This window comes from Pan paniscus, chromosome 4 (genome assembly GCF_029289425.2).
Source record: "Pan paniscus chromosome 4, NHGRI_mPanPan1-v2.0_pri, whole genome shotgun sequence".
Classification (NCBI taxonomy): Eukaryota; Metazoa; Chordata; class Mammalia; order Primates; family Hominidae; genus Pan; species Pan paniscus.
The window spans coordinates 59,190,790-59,218,789 of NC_073253.2; the positions used below are offsets into that span (position 1 = coordinate 59,190,790).

A 28,000-nucleotide genomic window follows, 5' to 3' on the forward strand; every position below is an offset into this window, starting at 1 on the left:
CATTTGTTAAGGTTGAGACCACTGGACCAGGTGTGGGCAGAGGATCATCAGTTCGGATAAGAACTACACAGCCCCATATGGCAGCCCCTGGCTACATATGGCTTTTTACATTTTAGGTTTAATTAAAAATAAATGGAATTCAAAATTCAGCTCATCAGTCACACTTGCCACATCTCAAGTGCTCCAGTCACATGTGACTAGTGGCTACCCCATTGAATAGTGCAGATATAGGCTATTTCCATTGTCATAGAAAGTTCTGTTGGTCTAGAGAGACTTAGTTTGAGATACTGCTGAGACATCCAGGAGAAGCTGTCAAGTCAGTGATTGACTCTATTGCTCTGGAGCTCGGAGGAATGCTGTAGCTAAAATTTCATTTCATTCACACACTTTTTCAAGTATTCATTAAGACCTTAACATTTTTGTTTGCTGCTATGTCTCTGGCACCTAGACTAGTATCTGCTGCAAATTCTCCCAGAGCTTACCCTCTAGTAGGGATGAACAGATAATAAACAAATATAGAGTATTTCAGGCAGTAACAGGGAAGAAAGAAAACTAAACCAGGGTTAATGGGATAGATGGTGAGAAGGAGTAAGGGGCTATTCTAGTTCTGGTGGCCAGGGATGTTCTCTCTGACAAGGTGACATTTGAACAGAGACCTAGAAGTAGGATACATTCCAGGCAGAAGGAAGAGCAAGTGTAAGCAGGGAGGTTGCTCATGATCTGTTTGCCTGTACCTGGTATTTGGAGCCACATGCCAGATGTCCTGGCAGAGGGCAGGAAGAGAGAGGAGGAAGAGTCTGTGAACTTACTGGCCGAATAAGAAAGGGCAGGCCTGCAAAGGAGACAGAGAACCGGTGGGAGGAAAACCAGGAGAACGCTGGGCCCTGGAATCCAAGGAGGGAGAGTGTCCTGACAGGGAAGGGGACCCAGCAACTCTGATGCTGCTGGGAGGGGTTGGGGAACTGCAGACTGAAAATGTCCTGGGCCTCCATGGCACAGAGGCCACTGGTGATCTTAGCTCCTGTTGTTTTGTGGATGACGGTGTGAGAGTGTGTGTAAGTGTGGGCATAAGTGTGCATGAGTGTGCATATGAGAGTGAGTGCATCAGAAAGTGTGTGTGTGTACATGGGAGAGACAAACAGAAAGCATAAGGCAGTGTATGAACATGTGTGAGTGTGCATATGACAGTGTGTGTGCATGAGAAAGTGTGTGTGTGTATGCTTGTAAGAATATATGAGTTAGAGTGTGAATGTTCATGTGGGAGTGTGAGTGCATCAGAAAGTGTGTGTGTGTACATGGGAGAGACAAGGAGAAAGTTGAGAGTATGAATGTGTGTATATGTGAGTGTGCATGAGAAAGTGTGTGCGTGTGTGGGTGTAAGAGTATATGGGAGCGTAAATGTGCACGTGAGAGTGTGTGTTTGTGACTGTGTACGTGTGAATGATGAAGACAGTATGAGACAGTGTGAGAATGAGTGTGTGTGTGAGTGTGCATGAGTGTGTATGAGAATATGTGTGAGTGTAGGAATATACACCTGAAAGTGTGCATGTGAGAGTGTGAGTGTGCCTGCAAGGATGTGCATGCGAGGGTGTAAGTGATAGAGAGACGGAGAGAGAGTGTGAGAGAGTTTGTGGGGAGGGTCCAGGTTGGAACGGGCAGGGGAGGAAAGCTGCACCTGAGCGCAGGCAATTCTGGGGGAAACAGAGATGGGAGAGTAGAGAGGGAAGCTGCTGAGGCAGAGGCAGTGTCCTGGCCAGGTACAGCTCTGCCCTTCAGCTTCCATGGCTCCACGTGGCACCTGCCCCACATCAGAACACCAGCCAGCCAGGCTTCGGTGGGGAGTAAGGTATTGAGTTTCTCAAAGTCATTCTTCTCGGTTAGAAAACAGAAGCAGTAAAGGCCAGTGCCCTGTTGGGCGTTTATTCACTCAATGAATCATTGGCAGAGTAGCCGATGGCCTCCTTGGAACACACAATGGTAATAATACTGAAGATTCCTTGTGCCTGGCTCTCTTCCAAGCAGGTACACATACAACACCTTTAACCCTCACAGCTGCCGGTGAGATGGAGATCATCATCTACCCTCCTGACAGTCGAGATGACTTAGGCAAAGAGGGGTGGAGCACCTTGCTCAAGGTCACACAGCGAGTAATTGGAAAAGCTGGGATTCAAACCCAGAGCCTGTGTTCCCAATCATTAAGAACAGGGTCCTGAGAGGAGGCATCAAAGGACAGGTACCACCCATCCACTCCTCAGCAAGCACTTAGTAAGCACCTGCTGATTGAATTGCACCTAGTCCCTGCTCTTCTATGGCTTACAGTTTAGTGGGGGAAACCAGTGCTTAACTATTCTCTGAAATACAGTGCAATAAATGCTCCAGGAGAGAAGAGCTTGGTGTTGTGGGAATGCCAAACCCAGGTACTGGAGCTCAGGGGAGGCTTTCACACTAAGAGATGAAGGAAAAACCGAATTCCAAAGGCGATGTGGAGCTGGCTTACAAGAGGGTGTGGAAGGAGGGGCAGATGGAGCAGTGTGTGCTGGGGCCAAGGGAGGGGAGGCAGGAAAGTCCAGAACTCCCAGGCTCTTCAAGGACATCAGTCGTTTGAAGTTCCAGCCCACCTGGCAGCTGGAGGCCACTGCAGCTGGCAATGGGACTGGTAGGCGAGGTCAGGAAGCAGTAGCACCAAAGCAAGTGAGTGAAGTGCCAAAGACAGACCCTGGGCTGCCTCGCAGTGACAAAGACTCTGACCTTGAGCAAACTCTAGCCAGGCTCTTCTGAGCCCTCTTCTCAGCCAGGCCTCAGCCTTGCTCTAAAACACTTGCACAATCGCTAATAAGGTTTCCAATACCTCAAGGCCACATCCCCAGGATGCCCCTACCCCCTTAAGGATGCCTGCCTGAGAAAACTCAAGGCTGCCCAGGGGGATTTACTGCTTGCTCCAGCCCACACCTGGAGCTAGCCTGACCACTCTTTCATAGAGCACTTACTAAGAAGTGCAATTTTGAGTTCCTTCTCTGTAACCTTTGAGATGTATATGTATCTCCTACAACCCAGGAGTGTGTTTCTCAAGGCCCTGAAAGCTATTCCTTTGAATGTAATCATCAGGAAAGGTAAGGACCTCTGTCTCCCAGTCTCAGAGAGGATAGAATCCTAACTTTCCTAACTGCCAGCTAGCAGGCACAGCTGGTCTGATTGCATTTATACTGAACAGCCCTTTGTAATTTTTCACTTCCCTGACCCTACTGGTTCTGTTTGCCCTCCTTCCTATTCCCTCATTCTTCCCTAAAAATGCCTAGTCCGGCCAGGCATGGTGGCTCACACCTGTAATCTCAGCATTTTGGGAGGCCCAGGTGGATGGATCACCTGAAGTCAGGAGTTCGAGACCAGCCTGGCCAACATGGCAAAACCCATCTCTACTAAAAATACAAAAAATTAGCCGGGTGCGATGGCAGGTACCTGTAATCCCAGCTACTCAAGAGGCTGAGGCAGGAGAATCACTTGAGCCTGGGAGGCGGAGGTTGCAGTTAGCCGAGATCGTGCCATTGCACTCCAGCCTGGGTGACAAGAGCAAAACTCTGTCTCCAAAAAAAGAAAAAAAAAAAAAAAAAAAAAAGTCCAGTCACCTCTGCACAAATTGAAGCTGAGTTCAGTTTACATTGGACTCTTCCCTATTGCAATAGTTATTACTGGTTAATGTCTGTCCTTACCACTTTAGTGTCTGGCTTTGTTTCGCTTGGACAGAATCAGATGAGAAACCAACAAACTCACTGGGCTGAATTATTTTAGCTTATGGACAGCCACAGACAGTGTGAGTACCTGTTCACACAAATCCTGAGGCCCAGCACACACTGGGCCATTCACAAAGCTCATTCAACCCCCCACGGCCCTGACACCACCAGTTTTACCTCTCTGTAGAACAAGAAACTGCTGACTCACTGAAAACAGAGCGCATTTATAAACAGGAAGCCGAGTATGTGACCACAGACATTCAGCATCTGACAGCAATTGCTGAATGTGGCAAAAAAAGAAAAAAGTTTGAACAAAAAAAAATCTGTGTCACTAAATAAGAACTCTCTAGCTCATGGAAATACAATCCTGCTATTTGATCATTTCATAAATACTTAAATAAGGGGAGTTCTCATGTGGCCAAATCTAGGCACGCTTCAAATATTTACTGAGGCCTTCGAAGGGTGTGGTTTTCCCTTTTTTTCTTACCATTCCCTCCCAAGCAGAGCAAAAAGGCTCCTTGGTGAGGCCTTCCTGGCCTATATAGAAGAGATTTGTTTTCTCTTTGAGCTCTGATAGCCTGACCGTCCCACATCAGACCTCTGTGCTGGTGCAGAGGAGGGCTCTGCCAGCAGGGCTCCCAGAGAGATGCACAAACACTGGCGTGTCAACACTCCAACATGCAGCTCTTCCTACAAAGCATTGACTGGATGGTACTGAAGCTAAAAAATGGAGACTCACTTGTATCAACCATAGTAAAGAGCCTGTAAGAGGACGCGGTTCCCCCTGCTTTCAGCAGCAATGAAGAGGCTCATTTTCCTTGGAGTTTCTTTGTTGTTGGGGGGTTGGTTGCTAGCAAACTGACCCAAGAAGGCTAATGGCCGAGGAAAAAACCAGGTGATTATTTTCTAAAAGATTATCTTCTGGGAGTCGGTGCCATTGCTGCCTTTGTCGTCAGGGTAAAGGTATCCCAGTGTTGTATGGAATCTTTCCGCTTCTCTTCTGGGGAATTGGGCATGGATAACAATAGCACAGTGCTGGGGACATAGTAAGTTCCTAATAAAGAGTAGCTAAGTGCTTTTTATGCAGAGTTTTGTCTAATCTTCACAATAACCTTAGGAGGTAAGTATTGGCAATCTGATTGGGTAAATCAATACTAAAGTCTCTACAGAAGCAGCATATTTGGGAGTATGGTCCAGGTATGCCTGGTTTCAGAATGCAGCCATTTGCCTAACTTATTGCTGACATTTTCAAGCAGGATGTGTCCTTTATATTTATACTGAATTAATTGGACATACTGATATTCAAATATACCTACAAAGTAGAAAATCTTATTTGGTAATTCATCATCAGCTTCTCACAGAGCAGCAGATAGCACTTGTTTTTCTATTATGTACCAAGAAAATGCTCTGTTGGAATTTACAAGTAGCAGTGGTTGTGTCAAAATGCCTCAGACAACATATTAATGATGCTCATAGTAACTAACTTTTATGGAGTGTTTCTTGTGTGCTGGACGGGATGTGTACGTGCTATGATATTCAACATAGCCTCAACACAACCCCTGTGCTGTCATTGTCATTAGCTCCAATTTACAGATGAGGAATCTTGAGGCTCCAAAAGACTGTTTATAAGCAGGCTGACTCTGGAGCCCCTGCTCTTACCCATTATGCTGCTCTGTAAAAAGGGCTTTAGCTAGAACACTCCTTTTTATTTCTATAAAGAGGAGACTGCTGTTTCTTCTGTTTTATTGGAGTATGGAGAAAAATCTCCTTGAGCAAGGATGATTACTATGGCTTAGATTGAAACTTCCAGAAGTAGACCTTGACAAGGGCTATGTGCACGTGAATTATGAAGGAAGTGCTCCCATAGAAGTCCAGGAAAGAGCAGGAAAAACAGGACAGGAGCCGGGAGCAAACCAAACAAAGGTGTGATGTCAGGCAAAGTCCTGAGGAGGGAGGCCTCTGCCTGATTCTACAGGGGAACTCCAGGGTAAAAATTCTGTCTGAGTTCGTCCAGATGCAAAAGTCAGCGAGGCTTTGAGGTTCTGGAAGGGCTGCCCAGAGGGCATGTAAATTCTCAGGCACTTCCAACTTTCCAGCCACAGGTGCCAGTGGACCTAAGGTTATCTTAAAAGAGAGTTGCAAGTTTGAGCCTTGGAAGCAAACCACAGAAACCCGGAAGGGTGCACGGAGCTGGAAAAGAATTGATATGGGTTGCGTGTGGGTGGAGCACCCCCAGGGGCTGCTGCATCTACTAATCATAAGTCAGGAATTCGTTTTGCTGAATCAGAGCAAACTCCATCTAGCAGAAGCAACACCAAAGTGTCTCTTTCCTGTAGGTAAAGCCTAAAGATCAACAATTTGGGGCTATATGGTGATTTATTTCAGGGGTGGACAAAACATGCCCCATGCCAAATCTGGCCCCGGGGTCTTTGTATAGCTTTGGAGCTAGGAATTATTATTACATTTTTAAATGGCTGAAAATGATGAGAGATTCTACTGTTTCCTTGCATAGAATTTAAAAAAAAAGAAAATGATAAGAGATTCAAATTTCAATGTCCATAAATAAAGTTTTATCGAAAAACAAATTGGAACATTAGAAACTCATTTATTCTATATTATCCATGGATATTTTCACTCTCAAATGGCAGAACTGACTAGTGTTGACAGAGACCTGTAGGGTCTACGAAACTGAAGATTCGGCCCTTTAGAGAAAAAGTTTGCTGGCCCTTGTTCTGCAGGATCAGGAAGCGGGGCTTCTTTATTTTGCCGCGCCACATCCTCAACACGTGCTTTCACCTCATGGCCCAATATAGTTACTGAAGTGCCAGCCACCATGCTGCCTTCAAGCCAGTGCAAAACAGAACAAAGAATTCACTTCCTCCCTTTAGGAAAACTTCTAAGAATCACATTCCTCACTTCTGCTATATCAGGCCAGAACTTAGTCTCCTTATCATACCTGTAAAACCTTACTCCAAAAGCTATGAGGCCAGCAAAAATTTGGAATTCCATTGTTCAGGAAAAGTATATAAGGAGACAATTTCTAGCTCTGCCTCACCTAGTTAAGAGTTTCAAAACAAGGAAGAATGGTATGTAATAATATAGGCAGGAATAAAAACTAAATTGTTCTAATGTCTCACATTTAAATTACAATGTAATTTATGACAAACAAATTATAATGTTTCTTTTCTCCATCAAATTTTCCATTTCCCTTAGTTTTTAAGGTAGCCTAGGAAATTAGTTAATTACCCTATTTTCCTTTCTTGTAGCCAGGTCTTTGTTCCTACTAAGAAGAAACAAATTACCAAATAAAAAGGTGAAAAAGTGTACTTATCCAAGCATTACCACAAATACTAAGAGGGAGAAGGTGGCCTAACTGCTGCCTCAGTTGAAGCTCTCACATTTTTCATTCACACCATTGTGACAGCCTATCTTGCAGCCTTCTAATGGAGAGTCCAGACTTCTTGTCTTAAACCTCCACCCTTTGCATATCTGCTCACATTGCTGCCTCCATCTGTCTACATTGCAAATATCACCATGTTGCTTCCTGTCTGCATCCAACATGTGAGGAGGAGAAAGCCCAACTCTCCTGCATGGCCTCCACGACCTGCCTGATGCGTGGGCATCAGCTCCTGCTGGTTGCACCTTGCTCTTCATCGTCCACAGACCACACTCCAGGCAGACACCATTTGCAGAGCTGTTTCAGCCCCTAAGTCAAGATTCTGGGGAACACAGGAAGGCCACTTGCTGGAATCCCTAACGACATCAGCCCGTTGTTCTCACCAGTATCCCTGTGACAAACACCCCTGTTAGCCTAAACCAGTGGTTCTCAACCAAGAGCAATTTTGGCAACACTTGGCAACATCTGGAGACTTTTTTTTGTCCTGACTGAGGGAGGGGAGAGTGTAACTGGCATCTGGTGGGTAGAGGCCAACAGTGCTGTGTGGCATCCTGTGCTGCACACGAGACAGCTCTCCCCCAAAAGAACGATTCAGCCCAAAACGTCAGTAGTGCTGAGGTTGACGCTGGCCTGTGCTAGCTCAAAGGTTCCTGTGATTTTTAACAAACACACCTTACCAAGCTCAGCTGTGTCCCACAGATGCTTCCAGCTTTTCAGCTCAGTGAGGGGCGTGGAAGAATAGATGGAAATGCCACACAGTGTGGGTGCATGATGTGGGAAACATTGGGTGCTGGGGGCCCCAAATCCAGAATAATAAACTCAGACTTGTGGCGGGGGCGGAGTAGAGGTGAGCAGGAACACTTCCGAAAGGAAGTGGATGTGCGCTACGATGTGCTGGAGGAGTTGGAGTTAGCCAAGTGGAAAGGGAGGTGGCTTGTTCTAGGAAGATGAAAGGAGTCATGCCCAGGGCCTGGAGCCCAGCACGCTGGAGGCCCCCAAGGATTTGAAGAAAGCTGGTGTGGTTGGCACCTAGAAAGTGACTGAGTGAGCAGAGAGATGAGGGTTGGGAGGAAAGCGGAGACCAGACTACAGACAGGTAACTGAGCTTGCACTTCCTTCGAGGGCAAGCTTAGGGAACCCAGGGGAAGTCCCTGGGTGTTTCTCCCCTGGAATCTGCTGAAAGATGGGGAGTAGGTGGCATGGGGGAGGGATGTGGAGAAAGTTGGGCTTTGTTCTCCAGTCTTCTGTCCCTCCTTTGTGAGGTGTGTAATTCTCGCTATTTATAGTAGTCAAGTAACCCTGATTCCACCCAAGAAACCCCCTTTCACGCATACTAGCTTGAATGGGTTTCTTTTTCCATCAAACAAATGAGCTCTGATCACGAAGGAGCCTGAAATCCGGGAGAAAAATCTAAATGAGAGATTCTGATGACAGATGATGCTTAAAGCCAACAGGAATGGATAAGAATCCTCAAGAATAGGCTAACCTGTCAAGATAAGAGGACTTGAGCTAGAACCCCGAGGAACGTTTCCACTTAAGGAAGCGGCAATGGGAGGGAAATCCAAAGGGCACTAAGGCAAACCAAAGAAGCAGGAGAAAGATTCGGCAGTGCAGTGCCATGGAAGACAAGAGAAAGAAGGGACAGAGAAACTAGGTAAAATGTTGCAGAGGGGTTGGGAAAGAGCTGAAGAATGTTCCATCAGTATTAGCAACAAGGTCATTGGTGGCTTAGATGAGAAAATGACAGCAGAATGATGACCACAGAGGTCTGGTGTCGATGAGTGGATGCATGCATGGGAGATGAGGCAGTGGAGACAGATGGGTGGAGGACACCACTGAAATTTGGGAATGGAGATTCAGAGACGACATCAGTGTCCTGGGGCTGCCAAAATGAAGTACCAAATACTGAATGTCTTAAATAACAGAAACTTGCTGTCTCACAGTTTTGAGGCTAGAAGTGTGAGGTCAAGTCAGACTTGATCTCAGATTTTTGAGGGAGAAATTTGTTCTAAGCTTCCCCCCTCACTTCTAGTGGTTTGCTGATGATTTGGGGTGTAGCTTGGCTTATGGAAGCATCATCCCAATCTCTGCCTTCATCTTCACACGGTGTTCTCCCTGTGCGTACATCTGTGTCCACATTTCCCCTTTTTATAAAGACAACAGTCCTATTGGATTAGAGCCCATCATGATGACCTCTTTTTAACCTGATTATCCTATCTCCAGATGGGATCACACTGTGCAGTCCTGGGGGTTAGGACCTGAACTTTTCTTTTTTGAGAGACATAATTCAACCCATCATGGAGACTATTTTTTTTTTTAGTTATAAATAGAATATATGTTCACTGTAAACATTAAATAATACTGATGTGTCTACAGTTAACATCAGTAAAATTTTCAAATTAGGTTAAAAGAAAAATATATGTCTGTGAAGAATGAAAGAGAGTTGGGGAAGTAGAGAAGAGGCAGGTCTATGGAAGGTCTAAGTTGTTTGTTTAGTTCAGGATGAAAGAGACTTGAATATGTGGAAACACAGGAAGGAGCCATGGGAAGGAGCCAGGAGAGAGAGAGCTGTTGAAGACTGAAGATACTGATAGTATGTTTGGTGTGGTGTGGGGTAAGTCGACTGTGTGTGTGTTGTGTGTTGTATCTGTGGGCAGGGATCTTGGCTGTACCCAAAGAGAAATCTAGAACTGACCTATCAGGTTATGTGGGGCTGGCTCTCGGAAGTGTATTTGCATGAGTATTTGCGTAGAGAATGGGGCTGCCAGGAGGGAGTTGTATGCAGGGATGCCTGTGAAGTAGATTGGTAGAGAAAGGACAGTGAAGAGAATAAGGACAATGGTCACCACTGGCTGCTCCTCAGCCTAGCCCCATGGAGAGAGGGGCTAGACCCATAAGCCAAGCAGCCTGGTTTTAAGAGGCTTTGTCATATTTCGTGGGGTTTAGGCATAACTAGTGCCACATTCAGGCCCAAGTGACACTGAATTGGGAAGAGAAATGTTTCCTCCACTTCTCCCTGGAGCTCAGCACAGCTTAGTCACAGTGAGGGCTCAGGGGCTGGCTCCTGTCCAGCGTCAGTTGAGAGGACAGTAGATCCAGGAAGCAGGACTCTAGACCAGGGCATCTACAGCTGCAGAGGTCAGGGTGCTCTGAGACAAGGATGAGATGAATCCTCACAGGCTTAGGGAAAGCAGACACTGAGGAGGAGGCCAGACACAGACATCATGAGAGGACTGTGCAGCAGCTCACTGGAGCATCTCAGGCACCCAAGGAACTCGTGGAAACAACTGTGCAAGGCCCGGGTGGAGGAATAGAGAACCTGCAGTTTTTCTGGAAGTAAGTTAGCAATCAGCAATCATTGGGTATATTAATGTTTTAATTTAATTTAATCTTAAGTTCTGGGATACACGTGCAGGACGTACAGGTTTGTTACATAGGTAAATGTGTGAGGTATATTAATGTTAAATGCCCTGTTTCTACCCACATTTTATTTTAAATGTCAGTGGTGTAAACATTTATATATTAAAACATATGACACAAATTCGCTTGAAGAATTTTGGGTAATAGTGTTTATCAGGGAACTTATATTTCATGCTTCCATAAGAAAGAAAAATTAACTTTTTAATGTTATTAGAAGAATCATGAAAAGAAGATTTGTTAAAACAACAACAACAACAACGGTGAATATATCATATTTATCTAAGCTGAGCCATCAAAAATAAATGTTTTTCCATCTATCAAATATAGGGCTAATGCCTACAGTGGCTATTACATATGTGCCCATGGAGATGTGGACAAAATCTTCCTTGCAGCATAGACTGTTTCTATTATATTTCTTGTTGCTTCAAAAACAAACAAAAAGCAAACACCACTGTTCTCGGTAAGCCAATGAGTAAATAAACTCATTTATTCATGTAATAAAATGCTACAGAAAGTTAAAATGAACAAACTTGATCTAAATATATTAACACAGATAAATGTCAAAACATGTTGGTAAGAAAAGCAAGTTACAAAAGGAAATGTACCATATGGTTTCTAGTATTTGTATAAATATTTAAAGCACACAAAATAACAGCATATATAATTTATGGACATGTCTATATAATATTAACGAAAGCTTAAATGTACATACATGAAAAGAAGCATACTAACTTCAGGGTGATGGTTACCTCTGGAGAGAGGGGTAGAGGATGAGATGGGGGTGCTTTATCTGTGCTTAATGCTTTCTGTTTTTTAAAACAGAGAAAATTGATTCTAAGGCAAGTAAAGCAAAATGTTAATGTCTGTTAATATGGTAGGTTGGTACATGAGTGTCTATTAACAATTTTGGTACTTGGCTGTATATTTGAAATGTCATCATTTAACATTTAAAACTTTAATAAAAAACCAAGACAGTATCACTGAACAGAAAAGCACAACAAAAATGTTTTCACTTAATTTTATTGTTTTAAGTGTATTCAGTATGTAAATATAGTAAATATTATAATGTCAATTTTATTATAACATAGCATATCGCATATCTGTTTTTGTATGTCTAATTATAACTGTTCTTAATACATTTTCCCCAAATTCTTGTCCATAAACAGCTGCAGATGACTTTCTTGTCACCTTGTATTTTCATTAAGTGTGATCAGTGGGCTTCTATTCTTCTAAGTTATAGTGACAGTGACTGACAAGGCTAATTGACTCTGTTATCTTGTCTTGGTAAATATAAGTGGGTCTGCTCGTGGGGAGTCACAGTTGTGTGCCTGAACAGTCAGAAAAACCTTTGCTGGAGACAGGGCAGCCACCAGCTGCAGGCTGCCAAGGAGGGCCCCTTGACTTTCGATCTGTAGTTTCTGAACAAGAAGGAAGGCTAGGAATGGCCTCAGCAATGCTCTTAGCACTCCTAATTCTGTCTAAGACTTTGAGAGGACTTTCCTTTATTGTTTGACTTACGAGCAGGGGTAAAAAGTGATGGACGATAGAAGTTATGGGAGCTGTGCCTCCTGGTCCAAATTGGTAAGTGTCTTTATATGATGTCTATTGTAGTGTAAGGCTTAAAATAACAATGATGTGCTACTTTGACATCTAAACTGGGAGGGCCTCTGATGTCCTAACTGCATCATCCTACACACTTTGCTCCTATTGATAAGGTCTCCTAGCCAAACAACCCTCCTTATTACAAGGACAAGGCACAGTGCCTGCTTATCCCTGAGTAGTAGACTTCAGTTCCCTGCCAGCCCACTGAATTATTCAAACAAGCCGATCACATCCATCTGTAGAAACAAGGAGTCACTCCATGCTCTTGCTACTATAAAGCCTGCTCTCCACAGGGTCTGCTTATTCACTCTGTTCCTGAGCACACCCCCATTCAGCCCTGCATGGTGCAGTATCTTCCTCTCCTCCCCTGGACTGTACACTACTGTCAATCTCATCTGTCCAGTATTAGATGTCATATGTTGGGCCATCCCCATAACCATAGTGTGGAATCCCTCCCTAATCAATGGGATGAAAAGGAGACCATCAAGGTATCTACATATTTTACATTTTTCCTCTTAGATCAATTATTACAACTGCATGAGATTTTTTACATGTCTTTTATTTCCAGCCAATTTACTTTGGTCAGGAGAATGGAAATCAAAAAATGTACGTGCAAAATGTGTTTCATTATCTGTTGCTAGTTGAAAATTAATCAATAGGTTTTTGCTTTGAACTTTCTATTAGTCATAGGTAAAGTGATTGAAAAGTGAGGGAATAGGGTGGCTTGACAAAGGATAGAAACCCTCAGTCAGAAGCCAGGGCTCCCTGAAGATCATTCACCAAGAATATTCAGAAACTGAATAATGGTGACAAGAATGTCTCATCACATGATATAAATGTGAACAATACCAATTAAATACTTTATAACCAGTCCAACATATAAATGATAAAGAATTGTCACATCATGAGCATTGTCAGTGATCCTGCCATGATGTCACTGCGATCACCTGCTCTTTGGTACCTGGTTGGCCACAATGATATCACTGGACAGCACACCACAGGCTGCAAGATGTGGCAGATCATTCCTCAATCATTACCCTTATGTGACTTTTAAAAAAGATCAATCTTTAAGAAAATCAGTTAGAATGTTATATTTTGGGGATGTTTCTTGTGTTTTGAATCCTTGAAATATAACATTTCCTTTGAGTTATTTTAGTAATTTCTTTTGTGGCCTTGGACAGTTGCAGTCGCAATTTATGTTTCAAAAGTGCTTCCATATTTGCTTAATTCATTCTGACATCATAGGTGAGTCTAGACTTATAATTTATTCACACCCCAAAATAGTGATAGTAATAGAACCTAGAGAGGTTAAAATGATTTATGCCCCAAGTTTACAAAGTCAGATGTACACATTCTTGACTGAAAGAGATTTTCTGATTCTTAAATTCAGTGTTCTTTCTACTACTCAGATTATTTTACATTTTACCTCTTTATATTTCAGTTCTTAATAAATTGACTAGACTAGCAAACGTCTGGGAAAAAATGGAATGTTGAAGCTTGAAAGGGGCTTTAGTGATGATCCCAAGTGTCAAAGCATACAAAAGAAGGAAGAAATGAGGTTTCTTGGATAATGACTGGGATTGAGGAATATTAATAAAAGCACATTGTTGATTTCACAGTGTTCTGTCTGATCCATTCCTATATGATTGATAACATTCTCAAACTATACTTTGTTCCATCCAATATGCTTAAAATATTTTTCACACTGAAGTTCTAATTTGCAAAGTGATAATTAAACAAAAGTTAGTGCTTGGAATGGCTTTATGGTTAAGAAAGCTGGTATGGATTAACTCTGCATTAAAAATAGAAAAATTAAAATAGGATGGAGTTTTAGAATATACTTGTTCCAGTTCAGCTGGCTGATGAGGCTTCATCCTTGTCCCATGCAGTGCTGGAGACAGCATCTTTGGTATGTATTCTCAGCTGGTATTCTTCCCCTTATGTCTTTCTTGGGCACTGTCTTAGTCCATTTGGGCTCCTGTAACAAAATACCACGGACTGGGTAGCTTATAAACAATGTAAGTTTATTAATTACAGTTCTAGAGGATGGGAAGTCTATAATCAAGGCACTAGCAGATTCAATGTTTGGTGAGGGCTCACTCTGTGGCTCATAGATGGTCCCTTCTGGTTGTGTCCTCACATGGTGGAAGAGGCAAACAGGCTCGCTCAGGCCTCTTTTATAGAGGGCACTAATCCCATGTATGAAGGCTCCATCCTTATTACCTAATTATCTCCAAAAGGTCCCACCTGTTAATATTATCACACTGAAAATTAGATTTCAACATACGAATTTTGAGGGAACACAAATATTCAGACCATAGCAGGCACGAAGGGGCATCAGATGCCCATGGGTATCCTTCTAGGACTACAACACTACACACAAATCTAATTCAGAGCTCTTAGGATATTATAATTCCAGCTGTTCATTTAAGCTGGCTGATGGCACTCAACTGCTCAGTTAAGACAAGCTTAGAGGAGGAGAAGAGTTAGCTTCCTTTGCCTTGGGTAGTCTGTATTCTTTGCTTAGTATAATGAAGTCAAGTTTTCTGTCTTCTAATTCCATGACAAGGCTTGCCATCATGATTGCTTCTATTGAAGTAATTATAATGTGTCCTAAAAAGACTTATGTTTCTGAGCAAACCAGAATAAAAGGAACTCGATTTACTCTCCTACTTGAGACAGCTTAAACTCTGAACAAAAATATAGAAAACAATGGCACTCAAGATATTGGACATCAAGCAATGAAGGACAATGATCACTGAAAGATGGGAAACAAATCAGATGAACCAGATAATGGCCCAAGAAACTTTCTCTATTGCATGTGAGAAGTTTCCAGGTTGCAGCACAGGGAGAGAGAACCCAGGAAGAGCCCAGTTGTCTCACTGAGTTTAGGAGACATAGCTCAGAATCCAGGAAGCCAAAGTGGCTAGAGCTCCCCAGAGACCCAACTCCAGAGATGTGAAAAGAGTCCTCCTAGAGTATTCAATTGAGTGCATGTGTGTGAGGAAACTACCCAAGGCCAGGGAAAGACCCATCTGAAAGGACTAAAGACAGCAGTCCTTAGACTTCACAAAGCCTGAGAAAAGTGCCAGTTCCCAACAGCCTGAGTGGGAAAAATCTAACAATTTGGACAGAATTAGAGTATTATAAAGGATGTTGCATCAGTAATGGGGAAAAATTGACCCTAAGTTAGATGCAGCTCTGGTTGAGCCTAATGATAGTCAAAAGCAAGGCCTGAAACATAAAATAACTTAACTGCATCCAAAAGAAAACTCAAGAATAATTACACAAATTAAAAATATCCAGCACCCAACACAGCCAAATTCACAATGTCTGTCACTCTATCAAAAATTACTAGGAAAAAAAACTAGGAAAATAAGACCCATAATGTGGAAAAAAGGAAGTAATCAAAACACACCCAGAAATGCCACAACTGGTAGAATCAGTAGACAAAAACATTAAAAGAGTTATTATTAATATATTCCATATTTTCCAGAAGCTAGAAGACAGATTTAACATGTTAAATGGAGACATGGAAGATATACAATAGACCCAAGTTAAAAATTCAGAGATGAAAACTATAATGTCTGAAATTAAAAATAACCTGAATGGGATTACTAGCAGATTTGACGTTGCAGAAGACATCAGAGGGGATTAATAGACTTCAAGACAAAACGAACTATCCAAAATGAAAGATGGGGAAAAAATAACTTAAAAAAAACCCCAAAACAATAATTGAACTCTGGCGCAAATTTGAGCAACCAAATACATGTGTAATTCAAGTCCCTAAAGAAGTGGTGGCAGGGAGGCTAAATAACCATTTAAAGAAATAATGGTCAATATTTTTCCAAATTTGATGAAAGCTAAACCCACATATTCAGAAATCTCAACAAACCTCATACACGTGAAATATGTGATGAAAACTAAACTTAGTTAGGCACAGTATAATTAAATTGCTTAAATCCGCTGATAGAGATAAAATCATAAAAGCAACCAGAGAAAAAGACATGTTACATACAGCACAAAGATAAAGGTGACCTCAGATTTATCTTTGGAAACAATGCAAGCTAGAAGACAGAGGAACAACATGTTTAAAGTGCTGAAAGAAAAACAAATACTATCAACCTATAATATTTTTATTCAGTGAAAATAACTTTCAAAAATGAAGGCAAAATAAAGGCTTTTCCAGACATACAAAAGCTGAAAGAATACATACTGGCAGGCCTACACTATAAGAAATTTGAAAGAAAGTTTTTATGATACCATATGGAAACCTAGATTTACATAAAGGAAGGAAGATCACCAGAAATGATCACTACATGAGTAAATATAAAAACTTTTTCTTATTATTTAAATGTCTTTAAGAGGTAATCTACTTTTTAAAGCAAAAAAAAATGTATTGTGAAGTTTCATTTTTGCTTTAAATAATGACAACACATTTTGAAGTTTATAACATACGTATAAGAAAAATGTATGACTGCCCTGGCACAAAGCTTGGAGGGGAAAAATGGAAGTATAATTTTGTTAGGCTCTTATATATGTGAATGAGTATAATATTACACAAAGTTAAAATGCATAATAAAAATGTATAATAAAAGCTCTAAAGGAAACACAGCAAAGAATTTCATTTGATAAACCAACAAATAAGAAAAAATAAAATTATTTAAAATATTCAGTTGAAGAGAAGGTAGAAAAGAAGGAAAAGGGACAAAAAAAATCAATGGGTCTAAAAGAAAACAAATAGCAAGATGGTAGACTTCAATTCAATTGTGTTAGTAATCACATTAATTATAAATGGTCTAAACATTCCAATTAAAAGGTAGATTGCTAAATTGGATTAAAAAGCAAGCTCCAGCTGCTGGTGATCTCCTTATAGGCAAGGATTCATGTCTTCTTTAACTTGGTATTTCTTGAATATAGAAGAGTGCTAGACACATAAAGCTCAATAAATGTTTGTAATATTAGTACTGTGATAACATTTACTTATTCAGGCAAGGCTTTGCAAATATAATAAGTCATTCAAGGCTAACATCAATTCTGTAAGATAAATAAAGTATGTATTTTCCCCATATTACAGATGAGGAAGTGAGATAGAATAAATAATTGCCTACATATTAGGCTGCTGAGTTATTAATTCTATTTCTGCACTAAATTCTGATCATAATTTAGGGATGATTCAGTTTCCAATCATTAAGGTACTCCATGAGGCCGATGGTGCTTCTTATCTATAACTTCCATTTTTAGGTATATGAGATCTGAATAAGCTTCTAGATGAATTTCTAGAAGTGTCAATTTAAGAGTTACAAAAAAAGGAGACATATATTGATATAGATTCTTGGTTCCAAAGATGATAAGTATTCTTAAATTTTTCTCCCTATTTCATATGACCAAGCTTTTGAGTCTCATGTTGCTCCAAATAATAGATTTTCAAAATCCCAAATGGGGATACATTTGAGACCAACTCTCATGCTGGCTTGAAAATTGTATTCTGACTAAACTGATTTACATCTTCTTTTCAAATACCTTTTTATTCATTATCGTATACTCAGCTTGGCTCGGGAATTTAGTGCCAGGCTTCTATAGCAAATGGGAATAGGGATTGCTGAAGTTAATCTCTGCTAATGTGTAAATTAATAAATAAGCTTTTCTGAAATGCTTAAATCTTTTGCTAAAGGCTCCTAAGAAGTGATACTAATAGGAAAGTGCCTATGGAGCAATGCTAAGAAATTTCAGCAAGAAGGAGAAGCTCAGACCTAATGCAAGAGAATGGCAGACATGATTCTGGTCAGTTAAATGCTCAAATTTACTAATGCACTTTCACATGTAGCCAGTTACATTTAAGTGGCTTTAAAAAAAAATCAATTCTATAATTAAATTTCACAGCATGAAGACATAAGCTAGTAGTTATGTTTTAAATTAATAAAGTGATGAATTATTGCTTAGAGTGAGCACACCAGGAGAGACTAATGAATGTTTTGTTGAGGTAAACTAGTGTAAAAGGAAAAAGACATAGGACATGGCTTGCCTTGGCTCAGCAAAAAAGGGATCAGGGGAGGCCAGGCTCAGTGTTTGAAGAGTCTTTCATTTCATAAAGGGTTTTAGAGTGCTTAAAGAGAGAAATGCATCTCTTCCTCTTCCTTCTTACTCCTTCCCCCCTATCCTTCTTAAAAAAAATTGGTCTGTGGTTTTGGACAATTTAAATTTGTAATAACTGTTACAAACTGTAATGTAGAAAAAGAAACAGAACCCAGACAAATTGGTTAATGTATAAATGCATTTTTTGCAATATTGGCTTGCTCCAGTATTGTTTCTGGTGTGGCAAGCCTATGGAGCTCAGTGGGAAGACAAGCTCTTCCTGCTGCCCACACCCTGTTCTCTCACAGACAAAGATCCTGGAAAGGCAGACCTTGGCAGGTGTCTGCTCTGCACACAACGAAGGCAGATGACCTAGTTGAAGTCTGTGGCAAATGCCTTCCAGCAATGCTACCAAATTAGCATTAAAACAAACAAACAAACAAAAACTCTAATTCAATTTTTTTTCCCGTTAGGCTGAAACTCTGATCATTGCAAAGCAGATGGCGTAAAGCAATAGAGTAGGAGTGGGATTATTTTCTAGCAAGAATTAAATTGCTAATAAGCCAATTCCTAGGTAATGGAAGTCTGTAGAGCATCATCATCTGTTTGGTTGGGATCTGGTCAAGTAACATGCCAACAATGGTATTAAAAAGAAAAAAAGAGAAGCATTTGATAGAAATCAGGAGGAATAAGATTTCGACACAAAGACTGATGGTCTGTTTAGTGAAATGAAAAGAGACCTGAGAGTTAGAAGACTTGGGCTCAAGTCTTGACTCTATTTACTACTTGCTTCCTAACTGTGCCTTATTAAGCCACTTAATCTCTCCAATCCTCAGTTTCTTCATCTATAAAAATAATAATAATAATGGTGAGTATTTCCTTGGGTTACTGTGAAGATTTCACAACAATTTCTTTAAAAAAAAAGCTATTTTGTTGTAATATCGGAATGATTAATAGACACTAATATCTTTGTAAGGCTTTAGTCTTCCTATCTTTCTATAAGATGCCTACTTTAGATTATCTGACCTGAATGTTTGACTTAACCTTTTTGAAAGAAGAGATAAACAAGTCTTGTGATTATTCAGGCATCTTTAGTTTAATGAACTCCTAGATAATTTGGGAAATCACTGCAACTAACTAGCTACTTCTTGTTTGTCTTGTTCTACATTCATTTCCAAGATATCCTCTGTCCAAACTTGGGAAGAAGTCAGAGCTGATAGGGTTTCTTTGTAAACGGAATTGTATTCTGTATAGTTTAAGAGAAAGAGTGAGCAATTAAGCAACAGTAACTTACTCCAACATCTGAGCTGATAAAAACCTCAATAGTAGATGAGATTATGGTCCTCTCATCCGCTATTCATTCTGTTTTTACAAGCCAGTGGTTTAGGATGTTCTAAGTCCCAAATGGAGTTGGAATATTATTTTCTAGTGTGTGACTTTCTAGTCAACTGAAGGTATATCTGTATCCCGGAGACTTATTTATTTGGGAGGGCTTATTATAAAAGGATTGCAGAAAGCATTTACACGACTTGCAATTATATCTTTTTTTGAAACGGAGTTTCACTCTCTCACCCAGGCTGGAATGCAGTGGCATGATCTCACCTCACTGCAGCCTCCGCCTCCCAGGCTCAAAGGATCCTCCCACCTCAGCCTCCCGAGTAGCTGGGACCACAGATGTGCACCATCATGCCCAGCTACTTTTTTTGTATTTTTGGTAGAGACGGGGTTTCACCATGTTGCCTAGGCTGGTCTCAAACTCTTGAGCTCAAGCAATCTGCCTGCCTTGGTCTCCCAAAGTGCTGGGATTACAGGTGTGAGCCACCGTGCCCAGCAGCAACCATAGCTCTTACGAGATTTGTTCCCTTGAGTTTCATCAACATTTTCAGATTTGTTAGCATCTGACATTGAAAACAAGAGTTTTCTAAAAATATTTGAAAGAGATTCATGACAAAGAAAGGATTTCCGAAATTCTTTATCTCTCGTTTAACATACCAAGAATCACACCTGGACCACATTTCTCTATAACAAGGAATAAGCTTTTGGATCAGATAAATGTTCTGCCATGATGGCCAGGCCATGAGGTGTGTTCCCTGAATAGAAGGAGGATTTCATGTGCAGGAAGCAGGAAAAGTCTATCCCTTTTATCTCCAGGAGACAATGAAAAGAAGGGAGACAGAGGTAGGTAAAGAAGGCTGTCAGACATGTGAGTCCTGAATTCCCTTTGATGGGCTTTAATTTTACTTCCTGCTAGAAATCTGCAAGAGGCATCTGTGCAATGGACATCAAGCCAACAAGGCACAGCTCAGCTAAGAGAGCAGCAGACTAGACAGAGGATCTGGATTACACTCCTGAGTCTCTCCTGATTTCTGTATGGCATAAACACCAAGAGAGAGCCAGGGGGTCATCCTTAGGGCCATCATGGTTGGAGTGAGATAATCACATAATAAAGGCTGGGGAAGAACAATTTGGTCTGGGGCTCTGGAAGGACATAACAAAGACTCAGAGAAGTCTGCCCTGCAAAGTTAACAGAAAGTAGCCACAGGATCCTGACTCAACTGAGAAAGAATTCAGCAGCTGCCCACTGCAAAGCAGACTCCCTACAGGCAAGGCCACCTAGGATTGGGAGGACATCAGGTGGGCTTGAGACTCTTTTACTCCAGTGTTTTTCCTGTCATATCCTAGACACTACATAGGAGAAAGAAAAGTTAATATTAATAACAGCAACTATTCCAACAGTACAGGTATTACTCAGAGGTTATTTACATTGTAGCAGTAGAGAAAGGTTTACCTGGATTCGGCATTGAGTCATCCTCTTTGGTATATCCCAACAAACAAGCAAGGGAAGCATCATGAGAAAGATTAGGCCCAGAGGTATATCTTCTCTGCACATCTGAATTGTTATGTGAGTAAATTTTGCAAGCCCATCACACAATATTTCCTAAGCAATACGAGACAATAAAAATTTATCTGTTGAAAGCTTCATGTATGCCAAGCACTAGGCTAGGAACTGTCGATTGAATGAAGGATGAGGCGTAGTGTAGTCTTTGCCTTCAAGAAGCTCATGGTTTAATAGGAGAGCCATCTCAGGTCATTAAAATGATCTGTTTACTTGTTTAAGTATTATAGTTAAAGCAAGCACAAGAGGATGATAGGAGAGCCATCTACCAAATCTATCAAGATTATGGTCTAGAAATGTCCAATGAGCATCATACATGACTAAAAAGGTGCTGCTAGTAGCTATCAGACTTCAGAAGTTTAGTGGCTTAAAGAAATGAGCTATTCTTTCTCATGTAAGAGTCATGGAGGGTCTTCTGGTAGGAGGAGCAGCTATCCTCTTCTTCATTCAGGGACCCAGGCTGAGGGTTGCTCTGTCATATTCAACATGTGGATCTCAAAGTCACCTTGAGCATCCACCTTACAGTCAGCCAACAGTGAGAGGGTTTTATGGACACACATAACTACAAGGGAAGTTGGGGGAGTTAAGCTGGTCAAGGGGGAGACAGGATTTTGTAGGACATCTGTAATGTTCCACAAATGTAAGCTTCACTGACTGTAGTGGAATGGCTTGTTGAAGATTAAAAACTGATGGCTTTTGTTTTGAACTGTGGAAGTGAGGCATGGAAGATCTTTCAGTAGCATTTAGACAGTGACTCGAGACATTTCTTCTTCTATCTCTTGCCACAAAGGTGGGGTTATAAACAGATCTATTGTTTTTGTAGGTGAGAACTCTCTTGAAGGAAATCATATTTTATTGTCCAAAAAGAAGGTAGGGGTTAACATTTTAGAGTTTAGAAGGCCAGAAAGAAAAGAAGCTTCCAGGTTTGTACTCGGATCCATTGTACCCACAGCAACAACCTGTAAACAGGCCATTTTGTGTTTTCTTCAGCAGAAAGGCAATCCAGGTCTCTTGTCCTGGAAAGCATTTAGAATGAGGCATTTGTGCTTTAGGGCATAGCGAAAGAGGTATCAGCATTCTGAGGAATGAGAAGGGGCAGGAAGTTTGTTCGGTGCTCAGCGTGAGAGCCGGTCTTGGGATCCTTCTGTGGCTCTAGTGGGTCCAGGGCTGGTGGACTGAGGAAAGGACTGTAGTGAGTGGACACTGCATGGTGCCTGTGGAGTGACTGGACCAGACCATCAGTCACAACCTTGTGTTTCAGGAGGGCTCTTGAATGACAGGCTGCTGATCTGCAGTTGAATGGAGCCTTCCTCTTCTCTGAAGTTCAGAGACCCTGTCCAGTAGTGTCTTTTGGAGATACCATCCATGAATGTCTCAGCCCCTGTGATATGGCATTGCTCAGCAACACCCCTGTGCTGGAGGGACACTCTTTCAGAATGGCTGCACTTGCTACTCCACGGGCAAAGAGCCAAGTGAATGCCTCCATGTACATCTAATCTCTCAAGTGGAAACGCCAGTAGCAATTTTCTGCGGAGCTTTCTTCCTCATCCTCTACTTCTATTCTGTTACCAAATTATGAGAATTTTACCTCTTAAGTATTGCTTGACACTCTTAACTTTTTCCAACTTTGGTGTCACCACACAAGCTTATATCATGATCATCCTTCTCACCTATACTTCTCCCATGGACTCTTTAGGTTGACTATTCCTTGCTCTTCCCTCCAACACAATCTGTTGCCACTGTATTCAAAGTTGCTGTCTTCCCATAGTTACCTGAATTATAGCTAAAACCCCTTAGTATTCCCCATGAAATTTGACTTTGTCTAGAAAGCCCAACTATCTTTTCTCCAGCCCATCATGGACCACATCCCTCACTCATATTGGCTTCATCCTATCACATTGGCCTTCTTCCAGGTCCTGGAGAAACTAGCCCTGCTCCTTCCTACCTTTGGACCTTTGCAAAGGCCATGCACTGGGCCTGGGGTGCTTTTTCACAGTCTGCCTGGGCAGAATTTGCTCCCAATCATCCTCCAGTTCTCAGATACATCAGGGTGACCGCTGACTCCTCCTAAGACTGGATCAAGTGCCTACTCCTTACTACATGGTATGATAAAACTTTTCTTCATAGCACTAGGTATAAAATGAGCCCAGTGGTCATTTTATACCTAATCATATAACATTTGATTAACACCCATGTTCTGCTGTAGACTGTAAGAATTATGAAGCCAGGAACTGTGCGATTTTTTTTCCCTTCCTTTCTTTCTTCCTTCCTTCCTTCCTTCCTTCCTTCCTTCCTTCCTTCCTTCCTTCCTTTCCTTTTGCATCTTAGACCACACTATCTTGTTCACATTTTACCTCTAATGCCTGACACACAGACGTTTCTCAATAAATTCTTGTTTAATGTGCAAGTAATAACAGCAGGGACATGCTTTAAAATTTTCAAAACTGTGCTGGGCACAGTGACTCATGCCTGTAATTTAAGCACTTTGGGAGGCTGAAGCAAGGGGATCGCCTGAGCCCAGGGGTTCTAGACCAGCCTGGGAGACATGGCGAAACCCTGTCTCTACAAAAACAAAAACAAACACAAACAAAAGACAAAAAAAAATAGCCGAGTATGGTGGAATGTGCCTGTAATCCCAGCTGCTTGAGTGGCTGAGGCAGGAGAATTGCTTGAGCCTGGGAGCTTGAGGCTGCACTGGGCCATGCTCATGCCACTGTGCTCCTGGGCAACAGTGAGACCTTGTCTCAAAATAAATATAATATAATATAATATAAAATAAATTTCAAAGCCTTTTCATATACATGATCTCACTTGACAAATGAGAGGGAAAGGGGGAGTTAGAGTCCCTTCTCAGCATGCTGCTCTGCCTGCCTTACATAGAATCTGCTATCAGAGGAAGAGCTTTAAACAAGCTTTTGGGGCCAGGGTATAGTGTGGGATGTGATGAATGGTGCCTTGTAAGATGCTTCCTGTGAAGCTTGCCCATGGGAATGAGTTATATGTATAATACATATACATTTGTATGAACTCTGCACAAAATACGAGGTAAGATGGAAAATGGCTGGAAAAGTGCCAAAGAGACGTGGGAAGTTTGTAGAAAGGTGATAGTCAGGAAAGAATAAGTAGTTAAAATAAGCTAATGTGTGGCTAGAGAGGAAATAATATTTTGAGGTAGGCTAGATAAAACATCATGGCTAGAAAGAAAACAGGAAGAATATTACTGAAGAAAATTGGCCAAGAAAAAAATGCAAACTCTAAAAGGTCAGAGAGCCATTTGAAAGAAGGGGGTTGAGAGATCAAGGCCTACGCGAGTGCCTTCCGGGCAGCCGCCCTTTTGAGTAGAGTTGATTTGTGGATATATTTAGGTGCCTGGTTGAAAGACAAAACACAGCACTCAGATACTTTCTCTCATCTTATTTCATCTTGACGTTGGTCATTATTGCTAAGGAGACAGGGACATGGAAAACCACTTAGGGAAAGTAAAGACAGAGATTTTAAGGTGAAAAATAATTTGGTCATAGGACCCTTTAACCTTCCTTTCTCAGGTCTCTGAGAATAAAAAAATGGTCTTTGGCATGCTAACCTTTAACTTTGTACATTTGATTCTGCAACCTAGAGGGAGAAAGAAAGAGAGAGAGCACACGATTGGATGGTAGAAATGGGTTCCATACTTCCCCTTTGGAGAGAATTTTTTCTTTGGCCCTGCCATTCACTTCAATATTGTCCTCACCTTCTTAACTCTAAATTCCTGTACTTATGTCTCCTCAGTCTCACCTCTCATTCACCCTTTAATCCCTTCATTCTCCTAAAATTGCTCTTTGTCATTCCAGAATATGTTATTTGGAGTCTTTTACTGCATCTAGCACTTTCTGCATGCATTTTCTATCATTTGTGTATACACTTCATTTGTTGTGTATATAGTAGATTATAGGTACCCAGAGGCACAGATCCTTATCTACGGGGATGTATCATGTTCATTTCTGACTCTGTAAGGCACTTGCTCAGTGTCTTATATATAGTAGGATGTCAATAAATATTTATTGCTCTGAATGGCTAAAACCACATTACCTTAAACTATTCAGGGGCATATGCCTCCTGTTTTTCCTTCTATTTCAAATATGTCACAGGAAGAAAAAAACTGCCTTATCTGGTATAATCTTCCAAGGATTTTATAAAAATTCAAAACACATACTGTATCCAACTCATGAACTCATCAACTTAGCCTGCATCCAAGGATTTTCAGGAGACTGGAAAAAAGGAAACACACTAAAATAGAATATACTTTTTTATGTTTGATGTTTTTCTTCCTTGATTTTTCTGGGAATATTTATAGATAAAAGAGTATACTTTTCATACACAAGTGTTATATGTATACGTTTTGTGTGTGTGTGTGTGTCTGTGTGTTATGAGGTATACTTCACTGAAAAACTTAAGGCCAGGGACTGCTTTTGAAAGCCACAATGTGGCCATGTGGCTCCTTAAGACTTACGACCAGTAATGGAGACGGTGAAGATAAACTCCTTCAGCTTTGGGATCATGATGCCACAGCTTTGTTCTGGCTGTCTGTCCTCTATAGATGTCTACCAGTTCCTATTAGCTGATTACAGAGGTACACATTGGCAAGGCACGTATATGCACACATGTGCAATACAGAAGTCTACCTGGATTCTGCCACCCTGGGCTTCTCATATCCTCATTACTAGAGCCTGGAAGAGCACATTGGAGATCTGGCTCTGGCTTGGATCCCTTAGGACTTCACGTCTTGGTGGCCTATCTCATCTGCAGGGAGAAGACATGGGAGGCTGTGGTGACCACCATTAGGGTCAGCTCGCAGGGTGCTTTCACTACTCTGTCAGTCAATCAGCAGTCAACTAATCTTTATTGAGCACCTACTATATGTAATGCATGAATGGCGCTGCTCTAGGCAGGGGAGATACAAATTCTTCAGATACCTGTGACTCAACTCTGGCCTCAGAGGAGGTGGGGGTCCCTCCTTCATCCCTCCCGTCTCATCATGGGTCACAGAGAGTCCCCAGCACTATCTTTCCTGTCTTGTTATAATAGTCTTAGAGTACCTCTTCATTTTACAGCTAAACTAGTAATGATCCTAGGATTACCAAATTTACAACAAAACTCACTCTTGTAATCTAACAGCTTGCCAAAATATGGGTGATTTTTTAGATTTTGAAGTGGAAAAAGGAGGCAGTGGAGATGGGGAGACAACTTACCATTCGTTTTGACAAAGAGGAAAATTAAAATGAAGAGATTCACCCAGGCCCACTGTTTTTTCCATGTCCTTGTGTGAAAGTGTAGAAAGGTTTGATGGGACAGAAAGAACACTCAGATTGGGTGTGCTTACTCATGCCTTCAACCATTCTATGTGCTGGGCCCTCTGCCAGGGCTTAGAAATATAACAGTCAATAAGACAGGCACAGTGTGTCAGGACACCAGGGTTTTGATTTGACTCTTGCCAAATGAATTTTGTGACCCTGAGAAGACACTTCACTTTTCTTGCTCTCAGTGTCCACATCTGTAAGCTGAGACTGACACTGGAGGTGGCCAACGTTCTCTAACTTTTTCCTAGCTCCGCCTGGAACCTCTAGGGCCAGGGACACAAACTCTTATCTTGGAAATGGAGGTACTGGTGCCGGTCACTTTTCCATGAAGGGCTCGGGAGATGCCTCTGGGGTCCAGTCCCCTCTAGACAGTGAGCATCCAGATTCCTGAGGATCAAGGGGAGGTGTGATGATCTCCATTGTCCTGGGCCAGGAAATGCCAAACAGGAGTTTCACATTCAGCTCCTTCTCTGGACTACCCTGGGAAGGAGCCCACCTCCTGCTGCTCAGCCCAGCGGGTGCTCTGTGCTGACTCTCACACGGGCTGTCAGCACATTGACTGCATTCCTCTGCATTCTCCCGGCTTCAGGGTTGTCAGCCAATTAAAAGAGCAATTCTGACACTGGATGAAAAGGGAAGGGAGAGCTATGTTTGGTGCAAAGTGTGGGCAGGAGGCACTGCTGGTGCTGGAGGAGTCCAGGCTGGATGCAGAAGCTTCTCCTCCCTCCTGTGGAGGAGGACAGCCCTGCCCAGCCCACCAAGCTCATCCCTGTCCCCACAGCAGACAGCTGGCCCCAACCCCTGGAAGATGCTGCCGCTGTGGTCTGTGCAGAATTTAATTACACCTTTGGGAGGTGTTTTTTGTCCCCCTGCACATCACCAGGAAGAAACTATGACTTGCAAATTCAGGGTTCTTAACCTTTTTTTGTGCCCTTTGGCTGTCTGGTAAAGCCTATGGATCCCCTCTCAGAAGAATGTTTTTAAATGCAAAAATTTAAATACATACATAGAATTATAAAGGACATAAAGGACACCAATCATATTAAAATCAATAAACAAAATATTTTAGTGATAAAGTGATAGAATCACAGGTACTGCTAATACTACAGTGTTTGCTGCCCATGGTGTTATTTATTGCTGCATAACACAACTTAGCAACTCAAAAATAACAAATATCACACTCAGTTTCTAAGGGTTGGGAATCTAGGAGGGGCTTAGCTGGGCGTTTTTCCTCTGAGTCTCCCATGAGGTTGAAGTCAAGTTGTTGGCCAGGACTCCAACCATCTGAAGGCAGGAAGATTGACTTCCAACTTCCAAGCTCACTCATGTGGCTGTTGGCTGGTCTCACATTCTCGCTGGCTCTTGGCTGGATGCCTTAGTTCCTTGTCACATGTCAAGACATGGCAGCTGGCTTCCCTTAGAGTGAGTGACGGAGAAAAAGAACAAGAGTCCCAGTCAGAAGCTGCACCCTTTCATAACCTAATCTCGGAAGTAACAGCCATCACTCCTCCTGTGCCCTATGTCACAGGACCAATGTGGGGCTACA

The 28,000-nt window shown here is 41.8% G+C and overlaps 1 protein-coding gene across 2 annotated transcripts in view; it reads right to left on the reverse strand.

The window, feature by feature from the left end:
* Positions 1–28,000, reverse strand: part of SNX18 (sorting nexin 18) — a 238,349-nt gene that overhangs the window by 9,443 nt on the left and 200,906 nt on the right. The window contains exon 2 of one of the 2 annotated variants that reach the window (XM_055112388.2): positions 10,899–14,125. The exons of the other annotated variant lie outside the window; for it this stretch is intronic. Coding sequence (XP_054968363.1) covers positions 14,109–14,125 — 17 coding nt within the window. The 3' untranslated portion in view covers positions 10,899–14,108. Of the gene's footprint in view, positions 1–10,898; positions 14,126–28,000 lie in introns of those variants that run through there. 2 annotated transcript variants of the gene reach the window in all.